General features: G+C 57.6%; 1 protein-coding gene and 4 non-coding genes across 6 annotated transcripts; all 5 read left to right on the top strand.

Annotated features, from left to right (window-relative positions):
• Nucleotides 1-5,948: 5,948 nt before the first annotated feature.
• Nucleotides 5,949-12,637, top strand: RPL3 (ribosomal protein L3). Of its 2 annotated transcripts, none has more exons than XM_028532336.2 (10): nt 5,949-6,116; nt 7,088-7,280; nt 8,024-8,192; nt 8,782-8,917; nt 10,030-10,216; nt 10,634-10,794; nt 11,289-11,390; nt 11,776-11,871; nt 12,222-12,341; nt 12,537-12,637. In XM_028532336.2, exons 1-10 carry the CDS (start codon nt 5,964-5,966, stop codon nt 12,579-12,581), a joined length of 1,362 nt encoding a protein of 453 aa, XP_028388137.2. In that variant the 5' UTR covers nt 5,949-5,963; the 3' UTR covers nt 12,582-12,637. The 2 variants fall into 2 exon arrangements, with proteins under 2 accessions (XP_028388137.2, XP_028388138.1); XM_028532337.2 differs by lacking the exon at nt 5,949-6,116 and adding an exon at nt 6,157-6,232.
• On the top strand, nt 6,597-6,660 carry LOC114514250. Its single transcript, XR_003685976.1, has one exon. It is a non-coding gene; the product is annotated as a small nucleolar RNA SNORD43 (small nucleolar RNA).
• Nucleotides 8,728-8,781, top strand: LOC114514289. Its single transcript, XR_003686008.1, has one exon. It is a non-coding gene; the product is annotated as a small nucleolar RNA U82P (small nucleolar RNA).
• LOC114514282 lies at nt 10,279-10,372 on the top strand. The gene has a single exon (XR_003686003.1). It is a non-coding gene; the product is annotated as a small nucleolar RNA U83B (small nucleolar RNA).
• On the top strand, nt 11,565-11,660 carry LOC114514283. Its single transcript, XR_003686004.1, has one exon. It is a non-coding gene; the product is annotated as a small nucleolar RNA U83B (small nucleolar RNA).
• Nucleotides 12,638-13,553: the final 916 nt, after the last annotated feature.

The following is a 13,553-nucleotide window of genomic DNA, read 5'->3' as shown; positions in this document are numbered from 1 at the left end:
GTGGATGAGCCACAGTGTAATTGCAAACTGAAAAATTTGCCACTGGTACCTTTCAGGAGAACTGCTTGGCAACGCGTTTTGGTTGACCAAAGAATGTGCCGACTGGCCCGGCGATCCCGTTCTTTCCTCGAGGAATGAACACTCGGCGGATTAAGCGCATGCTCAGCTCTAAGCCTGGGCATTGCATTACTCGTCTAGACCAGCGATTTTCAACTGGAGTGCTGCAGCGATTTAAAACCGCAGTGCCTGGACATTAAGTCAGTTGCACTGACCTCTTTTCTCTTACATTGTCAAGTTAAGAAAATAAAAGACAACAGCCAACACAACAATAGCCGTTGGTATGAATGAGTCAAAAGTGTATCTATTTTTTGTCAGATTGGCAAAAAATACAATACATTTTCTGGTGCGCCGCAGACTTGTAGTAAATAGTGCACGTGTGTCGTGAGAAGAAAAAGGCTGAACTTGGCTGATCTAGACATCCGTCCGTTCAGTGTACCTGCGACGCCGTTGTGTGCCCGGTCAGTGAGGGCCGGACAGCGCCAGAGCACACGGTTTCCGCCCAAAAGGATCTCAGAGTCCAGGGCAGGGGTGTGAAACTCATTTTCACCGGGGGCCACACCAGCCTCGAGGTTGCCTTCAAAGGGCTGAATGTAATTTCAGGACTGTATAAATGTAACCCCTCCTTCACCAGGGGCAAGGAGCTCGGTGCTGCCACCTGGTGGAAACAAGGTGCCGGGCCAGATAAAACAAGGTGTGGGGGCAGGACTCAGTCCTCTGGCTTATGCTTGCCACCTGTGGTCCAGGGGAAGAAACAAACACCGACGGCCAATGAGATATGGTCACAAACTCTTTGACCTTCTTCTCTCGAATATAAGCGAGTTTGTGAGTGGCTGGTCAATAAAATGACACGGTGCCATTTTCCTGGTCCAGGCCTTAAGAAAATACCGGCTTTCACCGTCCATCTCTCGAAACACTCTCAGCCCTGAGCTGTCACGGAAGAAGTCTGACTCGGTTGAGATCACCAAGACCTCGTGTTCACACGTAGGACAAGAGTCCCAGATGAGCGCAGCCTTCAAGCCATCACCACCACTGCCCTGAATGAACCCTGCAGACCGACCCACGCCCCAGCTGAATACACCCAATGACCTCAGCTGATGTTGAGACAGGACAGTAAGCAGCTGGGGAAATTCCCTGGCAAGTGGAACAGGGAAACCGAGAGAGACAGCTGAACAAACTGGGTGAGAAATTTACAGCCAGACACAGAAGGTCACCCCCACCCACTACAGATAACATCTAGGACTCAGTTGCATTTCAGCTCCAGGCCCAGAAAAGCAGCAAAACCAAGTGGGAGACCCCAGGACCAACTGCAGTGAATAACGACCCCCTGCCCTGTCACTGCCATTCAGTGGAGACCACGACTCCGAAACAGCACACCTGGAAAACCGATGAATATTCTGCTGCAACCCTCCCCCGCCCCGTCCCCCCCAGGAGCCTGTGTGAAAGGGATAAAAGGGCCAGGACAAAGGACCCAGTGAGTGCTCCCCCGGAGTCCTAGGATCTACACTTGCAGAAAAGGAATTGAGGCTGAGAAGGGTGAAGGGACCTCCCCCAGGACACACAGTAGTGACTGAGCTGAGACCAGGTCCCCCAGCCCAGCCCCTGGGATGCATGTGGCTTTCAAATTGCATACCACCCACCCTTGCCCCCAGCCCAGTGAAGGCCCAGGGGACAGATCCGATGGTCTTCCATCTCTCACTGACAAAGTAATCCAGGGACATGCTGAAGGCCAGTTCACGCTGGATCGTTTATTTTAAGATTTGCACGAAGAGAGACGCGGCATAGATATACAGAAGAATGATGAGAACACAGGTCACCTTGACTTGCTGTGCGAGCGCCTGCTTGGATGGGGACCTAAAGGCCATCTTGCTTGTCCTGTCGATCTGGAACCTGGTGCTAATGGGCACCTCAGTGGCCCCGAAGCTGCAGCCCCCTTTTTCCTTGCTGGCATCTTTGTCCCCACCCACAAGGCACAGGATGACGGAGGCTGGCATGAGCCTGCTCAGGGCGGCCGGGTCAGGTCCAGGGAAGCGCTGGCTGAAAGGGACAGTGGTGGCTGGAAGGATGGCAGTAACTGCATCCAGGTCTTTGGAGGTCGCCCCAGATAGCCTGGCCCATCCCAGGGGTTGAAGGCCACTGCACCGCGTGGCCTGGGCCACCCACCCCAGGGCCATCCACAGCTTGTCCAGGCAGCGAACCAGTAGAGATACAGTCACCTGCTGGAGCACAGCCCAGAGCATCTTCTCCAAGGCCTTGCTGTTTTCATGGCGGAAGCTGGCCAGGCCGTAGTAGGCCCACTGGGCCACAGAGAGCAGAACCAGGCCGGCTTCCCACTGCAGGAGCCTCAGGATGCCGAGCCGGGTTCCGTGGACCAGGGTGGCGAGCCACTGGAGGCCCCAGGCCCACGCGATGATCAGTGGCTGCCACAAGGCTTGTTGGATGGGTATCAGCACCTCCATGCACAGCTTCCGGGTCAGGATGAGGGCGAGCCCACCCCCCAGCTGCAGGCTGCTGCACCACAGGATGGAGAGGCCCAGCAAATAGACCGAGAGGCTGTGAGAGGCCATATTTGCCATGGTGGCCTGCAGCCCCAGCGGGGGCACATAGCATTTCACCAACCCGGGGCTGAGCAGGACCAGGAGCAGGAGCCGCCAGGCGCCCCTGGCCAGCCGGCTCCCGTTCTGCGGGGCATCTCTCCAGCAGCTGGTGGTGGAGGAGCAGGGGGTGGGGTCTTTCATGACCCAGAAGCTCTGTGCCCAGGCTCCTGCCCCAGGGACATGGGACTGTGCTTATGCCACAAGCTCATATTATCTGACCCTCTGGCCCAAATGCCCTGTCCTATCATCTGAGCCAGGGGGTTTTGCAACAATCAATGACAGCGCAGAAGCTCACAATGTGAGCTCACGCCAAAGAGGGGGCCATTATTGCTTCAACGGGCAAGGGAGGCAGCCTTTGAAAGTGAAACTGTGATGTTGTAGCTGGGGCCTACTGTGTCCGTGCCCTCGTCTGACCGGTGTGGACCAGAGCTTCCTCTGTGCCAGGACCTGCACTGGGGCTAAGCACGTGGAGGGGGGCGGGACACAGTCTCCGCCGCCAGGAAGCTTCCAGTCTGACAAGGGAGGTGAACATGGAAACACCCTCAGGATGAAAGCTGCCTCACTCAGCTCCTCTCCTGCCCCAGCCTCCCTGTTCTGCTCCTCCTCACGTCCTCCTGATCTTCGCCGTGGTTAGACCGCACCTCGGGCTTTACCTTGGCCTCGGAGAACATCTGACCTTCGGGTATTTGAGCAAAACCCTGGACCCTTTTCTGCTTTTGTAAACACAATCTATTCATTTCTTTCCAGACTCTGGGTTTTATCTTTGTATTACACTGGCAATCCAGGATCAGGTAACCCAAGCCCCTTGTTCTGGCCCCTTGTAAACAGCTCGCACGGATCGGATCGGCGAGGCGCCAGGAATTCACCGGTCTGCACTGAGTGCACGGCCACCGCACCGTGGGCTCACGGAGGGCTGACACTCGGGCCTCGTGGGCGGCATCCCACTCGGGCCCTTTTAGGAGAACCTTGTCTCCCCAGAGAAGTTTGTTTCAGGTCTTATTTTGGGCACAGTGAACTCCTGGCCCCTGGTTTGTTTTTATCATGTGGCTATAACAAAGCATGTGACTAGTCATACTCATCTTTTTCATCTGGGCTCACAGAGGCTCGGAACCACATGGGACAACTACTCCGGCCTAATCCGAGTCCCCCAGTGTGGGCTTGGGTGTGATCCTCTCTGGCTTCATCTCATTTCCCTTCCCTCACTTCCTTACTTTTTCCGTGGTGTGGAGCCTTAGACACTTCCTTGGAAAGATACAGCTAGCCTCATAAATGAATCCAAACCCACACATATAAATTAACCTCTTCTTTCTAAAAGTAACTCTGCCCACCCAATATTCCAAAATGGATATCCTGACTCAGGCCCTACTTGCTTCCTCTCTGCACCCCCAGCCCCAGCGACTCATACAAATAGTTTTCAGCTTCTGTGCACCCTAAACATCTCCTGATTCTGCTTCTTTACGTCCACCTGCAGTGCCCCTTTTCAGGTCACCCTCCATGACCACTCGCATGGGATAATGAAAACCCTCCTGCTTTATCCCCACTTCCTAGCTGGCCTCTCCCAATCCAGGGGGCCCCTTAGTGTCATCCTTAGGCAGGGCAGGCTTAGTGTACATGGGCTGGATGAATAAATCCCTTATTTGACAGATGGGGAAACTGAGGCCATCCTTTCTCATGATGGCAGACAGGGAACTGCTTTCGGGAATAGTTTGTCCAGGGCCTCCAGTGACATTGTTTGTTTAATCTTTTTTAACCCTCATTGCAATTATAAGTAGTCTTGTTTGGCCTGTGATGGCAGCCATCTTGATCCCCTTGGAGTCCTGCAGCCTGGTGTGGAGCAGGCTTAGTAAGAATTTTTTGTTGGGTGAGTGAGTGACTTAGGACCCAGACTTCCTTTTCCAGTGAGGGAGCTACTGCACCCCGAGTCCAATGTCCTGAAAAAGCCAGTCTACAGTCAGTCCGACCTGAGCTCTGTTCTTCATGAATTGGGTGATTTTTGTCAAATTATTTCTTCTTGGCCTAACACTTAGTTTTCTCGCCAAGAGGGGGACAATATGGGTCATAATCCCTTTCCACCATTCTGATGTAAAAAAAAAAACCAAAAAACTCCCGAAGTTATTCGCTGACAAAAACCAAGTTGACCTGAATTTTTTAGGCAGCTAAGTCAGCCTTAAACTGATTGATGGGAGGCTATTTATATTTACCCCACTTCATGTAAATATTCATGTTTCTTTATAGAATTAATTAAATTCAAGCAAAGAGTTTGGGGAGGATTACATAATATACAGTATGTTCGCCATATTGCACGGAATTATCTAAAACAGGAGAAGTGCTGAATTTGGAAACACATCTGGCCCCAAAGATTTCCAGTAAGGGACTGAGGACCTGTCGGCGCTGCCGCTCAGGGGGGGTGCGAGCGTTAGAGAATGTTTTTTAACAACGGTGTGAGCGAAGGCCTGGCCCAGAAACCGAGAGCTCGACGGGGTGCACTGGAGGTGGAAAGTGGCAGGAGGGAGTCGGCGCTGGCCCTCGGCAAAGAGACACGAGTTAGGGAAGCAGCCTCAGGAGTTAGTGCTTTATCCTCCTGAGGGTGTGGGGATGGGGGCAAGGTAAGTAACAAGATGAAATTTGATTCTTAGCAAGGTTTGGAGGGTAGAGCCTAGGGACTGGGAGAGCAGTAGAAGCCACCCGCGTCCGCGGCGAGCCCGCGCAGACATCAGAGAGGGTCCTCCCTGCACAGGCTCTGGAAGGCAGGGGAGACCAGGTCCGTGCGGCTGGGCAGCTGGACTCACGACCCCGGGTCGCGAGGCGTGTTTGCCGCCTGAGACCGCCAGAACCAAACCACTGCAGCTGGACAGGGAGCGGAATGGCAAGATGGGGTTTGAAGGAGGCGGCTCTGGGTTAGGAGCCAGAAATCCAGGGGTTCAGCCTTTTCTCTCGAACTTAGAATAGGTGAGGGCAGTGCAAATGGTTCCAGCTCGACGTGCCTGCAAAATGGCGACCACGCGGATCTGCTATGTGCGACAGACGTGGGTAGCACGTGTGCAATTGCTTTGGACTGAAGCCCATGGCTGGGTTATTCAATTCCAGAGGTGACTGCATTTCCTATGCAAAGAAGCGACGCAGCCATCTTCAGCGCAACGGCGTGTTTCACGGAACCCGCCGCCGCCGTAGGTCCGTTGCACTGCGGCCCCTCGCCAGCATTCCCGAGGCTTTTCACTACGTTCGAACGCAGCCGCTAGCAGTGGGGGTTCCCACTCCTGCCTGCGAAACACCCGCCTATCCGGCAACGGACGCTGGGCGAGGACGAGCATGCGCAGAAATGGGAACCGATATCGGCCCCCCGACCCGACTTCCGCCGCGGGTGCGCGCACGCACGCCGGAAGGGGCGGAGCCAGGCCGGGCTTTATATATTGCGCGTTGCACGCCGCCCGACCTCTACCGGCGGCGCTTGGCGGCAGGATGGTACGTAGTGTTAAAGCGCCTTCTCCCTTCTGTCTGGGGGTGGCGTGGCCGAGTCCGCGGCGTATCGCCGCCATCTCGGCTCGCCCAGCGTCGGCGGCCTGCTCCGCGACCACAGGGTACTCGGCGCCATCCGCGGTCAGGCCTATTTTCGGGAAACGCCCGAGGCTTGTTCCTGGCCGTGGGCCGACCCGCCGGCCCGCAGAAGGCCTTGCGGCGGGAGCTGGGCCGGGGTGCCGGGCCTGACAGTTTTCAAGCCACGGATTATTTCTGGGTCTCGATCATTTCAGGGCCGGTCGAGATTGGAGTCCGTGAGCACTCGGGCCCGCAGGACCCGGAGTGGGGGCGCTAACCTGGGAGGTGCAGAAATCAGAGGAGTAGGCCGGAGGGGAGACCTCAGCGGGGGTCGTGGAGCCCTTATTCCGAGTCGCCCGGCACGGTGTGGGCAGGACAACTCCCCAGGCCTCTGGAGCTCCCAGAAACCGCAGATGATGAACTTATTGACGGGCGGACAGAGACTCTGTGCTGATCGTCATGTTCTGATTCGGCTCTGTCGAGTTCTGGGGGCCTCTGTACCGTGGCAGCCAGGGGAGCCTTGGGTCGCCGGCTCCCCAGCCATTTGTCCCAGAAGTCCCTTTTGTGGTCGCTCCTTCTGACTCAATCACAAAGGCACCTGTTCAGCTATTTTAAAATCGGGTGCGGGTTTTTGATTTAGGGAAGAAGTGGGTGGCTCTCCTTGCTAAGAGTATAAGAGGAGGATGAGGACTTGGCATGAAAATTCAGCCAACCGAGTTGAGCTCGGCTCCAGGATGGGTGACCCTGCCTGCAGCAAGCCCAGATCGGCATTTCCCTGGGGTTGCTGGGTCTCTGGCTTGGTTCAGCATTGCTGAGGCTCCTCGTAGGACCGTCTAGGCACCTGGGAATCAGGAAGTGCGGTACAGGCTCAAGTACTGACGTTGGCGACCTTCTCCTAGTCTCACAGGAAGTTCTCTGCTCCCAGGCATGGGTCCCTGGGCTTCTTGCCTCGGAAGCGCAGCAGCCGGCACCGCGGGAAGGTGAAGAGCTTCCCCAAGGATGACTCCTCCAAGCCCGTCCACCTCACGGCCTTCCTGGGCTACAAGGCTGGCATGACCCACATTGTGCGCGAGGTCGATAGGCCAGGATCCAGTACGTACACTCTGTGTCCTCCAAGCTGGTGCGGGGTGAGGAATAGGAGGAGGGGGATGGACTTGTTGGGGCCAGAATGTCGGAGGGCAGACCTGAGATCAACAGCGTTTTAATAGCAGGATGGAGATTAATATATTTGAGGACTGATGAATATTCCCAGGCTGCAAATGGCTGGCACTGCCATTCGTAGGTGGAGGGATATATTGAAGTTAAGGAGCGGGATGTGGGTAAATTGTCAAGAGACACAGCGCAGGGAAGTACGTTAACCTAAAAGGCTTGGATGATGCCCATGTCCCTGGCACGTGAGATTTGAGGTAGAAAAGTCACCAAGTGGGAGGACACGGCACTGGTTACTTCAGGCAGTTAGTACCTACCCGAGCGCAGAGCTGCTGTGACACTCCACTAGGCTTCTTTAGTGTTCACGTATTATCTGGGTAATGAGGAACCTGTCTGCCCCAGAGATCTCAGTGATAGACAAGAACTGAAGCTGGGCTGTTAATTTGCTTTATGGGGGTCCTGTGTTTTTTATTTGAGTTAAAAACGTCAGCTTGTGCAGACAAGTGTGCGGTAAGGGCGGCCGTGGGAGTCCAGGCTGCTGGCGTGCACCCTGCCTCGGTGACCTGCCCTTCTGCCTGAAGCAGGTTGCCCTCTTGGCCTGCATGAGCACCTCACATTCGTACAAAACACCCCTGGTTGGGGATCCTGGTCAGCCACTCGAGTCCGACTGTGGGCTTTCTTTGCAGAGGTGAACAAGAAGGAAGTTGTGGAGGCTGTGACCATTGTGGAGACGCCGCCCATGGTGATCGTGGGCATCGTGGGCTACGTGGAGACCCCTCGAGGCCTCCGCACCTTCAAAACCGTCTTTGCCGAGCACATCAGCGACGAGTGCAAGAGGCGCTTCTATAAGAACTGGTAAGTGGGGGGGGGGGCGGGCACCGTGTATACCCTGCCTAGGCCAGGCTGGAGAGAGGCTCTCCTGTGCAGGGTTCTCGGCTCCAGCAGGGGAGGAGCTGCTCTGGGGGTGGGCTAGTTGCCTCTGGAGCAGAACAGTTCCTGGGGGTGGAGCTTGAGCGCCCATGGTTACCTGAGCTGGGAGCAGCACCTTGAGACCTCCTTTCAGGTTCAGCTTAGTGGGTGCTGGCCGAGGGCTCCGTGTTCAGGATTTTCTTGGCTGCTGGGAAGTATCGAGAGTCCATTTAGAAACCAGGAGACTAGCAGTGTCAACTGCCCCAGTCCTGCCTGGGCAGTGGCTAGACCGGAGCAAGAAATAGCGTGTGTTCGGATGGATGTGTGTGACTTTCATTAACCTTGTGGACCTCTGCTCAGCTCCGCTCGGCTTTGCCCGATGAGCTCCATCCAGGCTCCGCTTGCCGGTGGAAAAGGCTCCTTAGAAGCCGGCAATGAGCCCCATCCCCACGTGGTGCCCGTGTGCCTTCCTCTCGCCCCTTGGGTGATGAAGGCCTGCACCCGGCCCCTCCCCAACTCTGCTCTGCTCCTGAAGGCATAAGTCTAAGAAGAAGGCCTTCACCAAGTACTGCAAGAAGTGGCAGGACGACGACGGCAAGAAGCAGCTGGAGAAGGACTTCAACAGCATGAAGAAGTACTGCCAGGTCATCCGTGTCATCGCCCACACCCAGGTGAGCACCTGCCGGTGTGCCAGGTAGGCCGCTTCCCTGCTGCTTCCTGTCACGGGGGCGACTTGGATCGAATGGGGCTTTGAATGGCAGATGCCATCGACTTGAAAGGTTCACTTATTTTCTGAGTCGACCCTCGGCCCCAGCTGGTTCTTGTGCCAGGCCTCGGATTTTAGGGGGTTGGCTAGACTGGTTCAGGTTCCTAGACTCACTCCCTTGTGGAGGAGATAGGCCGGTGAACAGCCTGGGGGCTGTATGAAGTCACACAGCAAACAGTCCAGACTCAGTCTGCCCTTGACGCCTGGGTTCCTGGGGCCAGGCTAAGGCCCATTGGGCAGCGGTCTGAGCAAGGCCTCCAGCGCCCCCACTTGCAGGTTGGTCTTTTCACTTGCCAGCAGAGGGCGCTGTGTCCCTATTGGCTCTTCATTAAGGAGCCCATACCCCATTTTAAGGGAAATGGGTTGAAGGAATTGGCGACTTCAGTTGGTGACTCACGATGAACACTGTCAGGCACCTGGCTGGAAACCGTGTGCATGTCACACCTGGCCCAAGGAGCCCTCGGCTGGCTTGGGTAGAGGAGGGGTGCTCCTTTGCGGTCTAGGCAAACGCTGTCCTGGCCGTACACCCTGATTCCTAAGTGCTCGTGGCCTTGTGCAGTTGGTGCTGGCCATGTTACCCCAGACTTACAGCGGCCCACCACTGACGAAAGTTCTCTGGGAGAACACTGGGCACCTTGTAACTGGAAGCTTTAGGCTTGAACTTCCTTCCTTTTCACACTCTTGTAGTAGATGCTGTTGGCTGCAGAGCCATCCTGCTTTCCAAAGGACGCATCTTGTGGGCAGCTCACAGAACGCAGTAGAAGGCCAAGGGGGATGAGGGCAGTACCCAGAGGCACTGGCCCAAGGACAGGGATCGGGAGCATTTGGCTGATGGGTGTTGGGATCTGGCTAAGTTGCCCTGCCTTGGTGTGGACCCTGTGCGTCTGGTCAGGGCTGGCTCCTCCGAGCCGGAAGGGGGGCGGCACCCAGGGGGGAGTCAGTCCGCACACGGGAAGGCGGTTCCTCCACAGGAGAGAGCCTGGAGCTCGGAGCTGAGCCGCACCCGTTTCCTCCCAGATGCGCCTGCTCCCTCTCCGCCAGAAGAAGGCCCACCTCATGGAGATCCAGGTGAATGGCGGCACGGTGGCCGAAAAACTGGACTGGGCGCGTGAGCGGCTGGAGCAGCAGGTCCCCGTGAGCCAGGTGTTCGGGCAGGACGAGATGATCGATGTCATCGGGGTGACCAAGGGCAAAGGCTACAAAGGTGCGTTTGGCAGGGCCCAGGCCGCCGAGCTCCGACTCTCGGGAGCAGGGCTCTCCAACCCGGCTGTTCGGTGATGAGGCTCTGGAATGCGCGCTGGGCACAGCGCCCGAGTCAGACTGCGGAAACGTTCCTTGCTGCCTTCCTTCTGAGAACAGCCCTGGGGTCGGGGGGCTGGGGCCGGGGACGTGGCCTCTGGTCGAGGGCTCATTCTCCAGGGCCTGGCCTTTGCACGTTCAGAACCGAAGATTTCACGGCTAGACGGGTGGTGTGGCCATTAGAGGGTGGCATGCAGGCTGAACCCCCCTCTGTCCATGGGTGGAGCTTCCCAGCCGTTTGAACTCGAGTGGGCCTTCGCAGCAGGAAAGGGCCAGTGGCACGGGTGCCGGGCACCCCAGTAGTGGCATGTGTCTATTCCAGGGGTCACCAGCCGCTGGCACACCAAGAAGCTGCCCCGCAAGACCCACCGGGGGCTGCGCAAGGTGGCCTGTATCGGGGCGTGGCATCCCGCCCGGGTGGCCTTCTCCGTGGCCCGGGCTGGGCAGAAGGGCTACCACCACCGCACTGAGATCAATAAGAAGGTGAGGTGCTTGGGGGCGGGGAGGCAACCCTGTACCTGGGGTTGAGGGGTTCCAGTCCGCGTCACACGCTCCTGGAGGTGGAGCTTCCGAGCGTCTCTGGGATTTAGCTGCTGGTGTGATGGGCATAGCCCTGGCCCTTGGGTGGCAGGGTGGTGAGGTGCAGCCCTCAAAGGTGGTTCTGGTGCCCCCAGCCCTTGGCGTGACTGGTATTGAGAGCTTGTCCTTTCTTGCCATGAAGTGCTGGAGAGGCCTCTGTCACTGTCTCTGGGAGCAGTGTCTTGTTTAGAGCCAGCCACCTTTTCTATGTCTTCTGAGCCTGGGGCTGAAGTCAGAGCTGCTTTCCCAGAGTCCTTTGCAGGCTGGACCACTGCCCAGTGGGGTTACGTGTCCCTAGTTGGCAGTCTTGCCGCCCTGCTCTGCGTAGGGGAGGAGCATGTGTGTGAGTCCTGCCCTGTTTGTTCTTCCCAAGCGTTTACACTCCTTCCCTTGTTCAGATCTACAAGATCGGCCAGGGCTACCTCATTAAGGACGGCAAGCTGATCAAGAACAACGCCTCCACCGATTACGACCTGTCTGACAAGAGCATCAACCCTCTGGTGAGTGATGGGGGCTGACTTCTCAAAGCCTCTGACGCCAGGGGGCTGGGGCCACGTGCTGTTGGTCCTGGCTGCTGCGCGAGTCTGTGTTTGTGGTGGTTCAGCTGGTCCATGCACAGCAGCCAGCTCTCTGCTTCCTGTGGCGGCCTGCCGTCTGCCCCCTGGTTGGGGGTGGCTGGCGAGAGGTGACGAGGGTCTGGAGTGCACGCCGGGCATGGCGCTGGAGTCGCACTGCAGAAACGTTCCCGCTGCTTTCCCTGTGAGAACAGCCCTGTGGTCGGGCGGCTGCGGACCCCCGAACCGGAAGGGGTCCTGCGTGTCTGGCGTGTTTCTGGCCCCGTGCTTGAGCTGCACTGACCTGACCCGACCGCATTGCTTTTCCCAGGGTGGCTTTGTCCACTACGGCGAAGTGACCAACGACTTCGTCATGCTGAAAGGCTGTGTGGTGGGAACCAAGAAGCGAGTGCTCACCCTCCGCAAGGTGAGACGGGGCCGAGGGTGGCGCTGCACCGGGAACCTGTGGAGGAGGGGCGGGGCGTTTGTTGGCACAGGGAGTGAGGTCCACAGACAGGCTGAGCTCTGAGGGAAGGAGTTCAAAGGACAAGGGGGTTGCTGCTCCTTTAGCGTGGTCTTTGAAGTCCTGGGAGGAGGAAATTCCAGTCTGGCCGGCCGTTTGTTCCTGTGTTCACGTGTGGAGGCCAGTTCCTTGGGCATAGCCCCCCTCCCCCGGATGGTAGGAGCTGATGCTCTGCCCTCCCGGGCCTGTGGAATGAGAGGCCTCGGAGAAAGCCCTGCTCCTCAGACCCGACCCTTTCTCCTCTCGGCCCACAGTCCCTGCTGGTGCAGACCAAACGGCGGGCCCTGGAGAAGATCGACCTGAAGTTTATCGACACCACCTCCAAGTTTGGCCACGGACGCTTCCAGACGATGGAGGAGAAGAAAGCCTTCATGGTGAGCGCCTGCCTGGCTGCCCGGGGCTGCAGCGGCCCCCTGCTGCTGCCCCCTGTCGCTGCCCCCTGTCAGCCTGCCCTCCTGCCCCCCTGGGGCTGGGGAGACGGCCCCAGAACCTGATCCCGCGGGGCTGTGGCTTCTTGCTGACAGCCTGCCTCCCTCCACTAACCTTGTTGCCTGCCCCTTTTCCCACAGGGACCACTTAAGAAAGACCGAATTGCAAAGGAAGAAGGAGCCTAATGTCGGGAGCAAACTGTGCAGCTGGTGGGATCTCAATAAAAATTATTTTCCAGTGATACCTGCCTCTGCCTTGACCTTCCCCCGTCTTAGTTGCTTTCACGTGGCCCTTGTGGTCCCAGAGGCTTGCTGCCTTTGACCTCTTAGCCTCTTAGCTCTATTTGGTCTCCTCTCCCCTGCCAGCTGCTGGACCTGGAGCCAGGCTGGGCTTGGGGCAGGGGGGCGGGGGGGGGCTGAGCCTGGGACTGCCCCTGGACGTTGGAAGTCAGCCTGGGAAAAGAAGCTTTGTGTGAAATGGTTGTCACTGCGGCGAGGCCGCTGGGCTTGGCTGTAGAAGTGTTTACACAGCGTGGGTGGCAGCTGTGGAGAAGGGGAAGAGGTGACAAGGACTCGCTGTCCCCGATGCTCTTGCTAGCTGACAGGCACGGCAGGGCAGACCCTGGATCTGCTGGGTGTGCGCACTTGAGCTGTTCGGTTGCTAATCCACGTGGGAGCAGGCTCCAGTCAAGGCTTGTTGGGGTTCTTTTGTGACCTGCAGCCCAGCTCTGGCCCTGGGAGAGGACAGGCTGCGCTGCACCTGGAACTGGGAAGAAACACCCCGGTGTGGACTCGGGGGAGGGCCCTGGTGGTTTTAATGGGCTCACCCGGCCAAATGAGGTCATTGGACCCATTCTGGCCTGGGTCTGCCCCAGGGACTGGGCTCGGCCCGCCCCTCCCCGGCTCCAGGAGGTGCCCACCCTGTACTGTGTGCTGACTTGCATGTTGAGCACCTGCTATGGACCAGGCTTGACCCCCTGAATGGGTGTTTCGGCTTCTCGAAGCTCACAGCAGCCAGGCGGGTGATCTCAGAACTGCCAGATGGGGACCAGTTTGGCCTCAGCCAGCCAGGCACAGCCCATGGGTCGAGGCTGCTCCCCACACCTGGCTGTGGCGTGCCTTGCTCCAGCAAACTCGGACCGCGGCTGGAGCAGCACT

This window comes from Phyllostomus discolor, chromosome 2 (assembly GCF_004126475.2).
Source record: "Phyllostomus discolor isolate MPI-MPIP mPhyDis1 chromosome 2, mPhyDis1.pri.v3, whole genome shotgun sequence".
Lineage (NCBI taxonomy): Eukaryota > Metazoa > Chordata > Mammalia > Chiroptera > Phyllostomidae > Phyllostomus > Phyllostomus discolor.
Note: the sequence above shows the minus strand (reverse complement) of the source record. Positions and strands in the feature narration are given on the sequence as shown.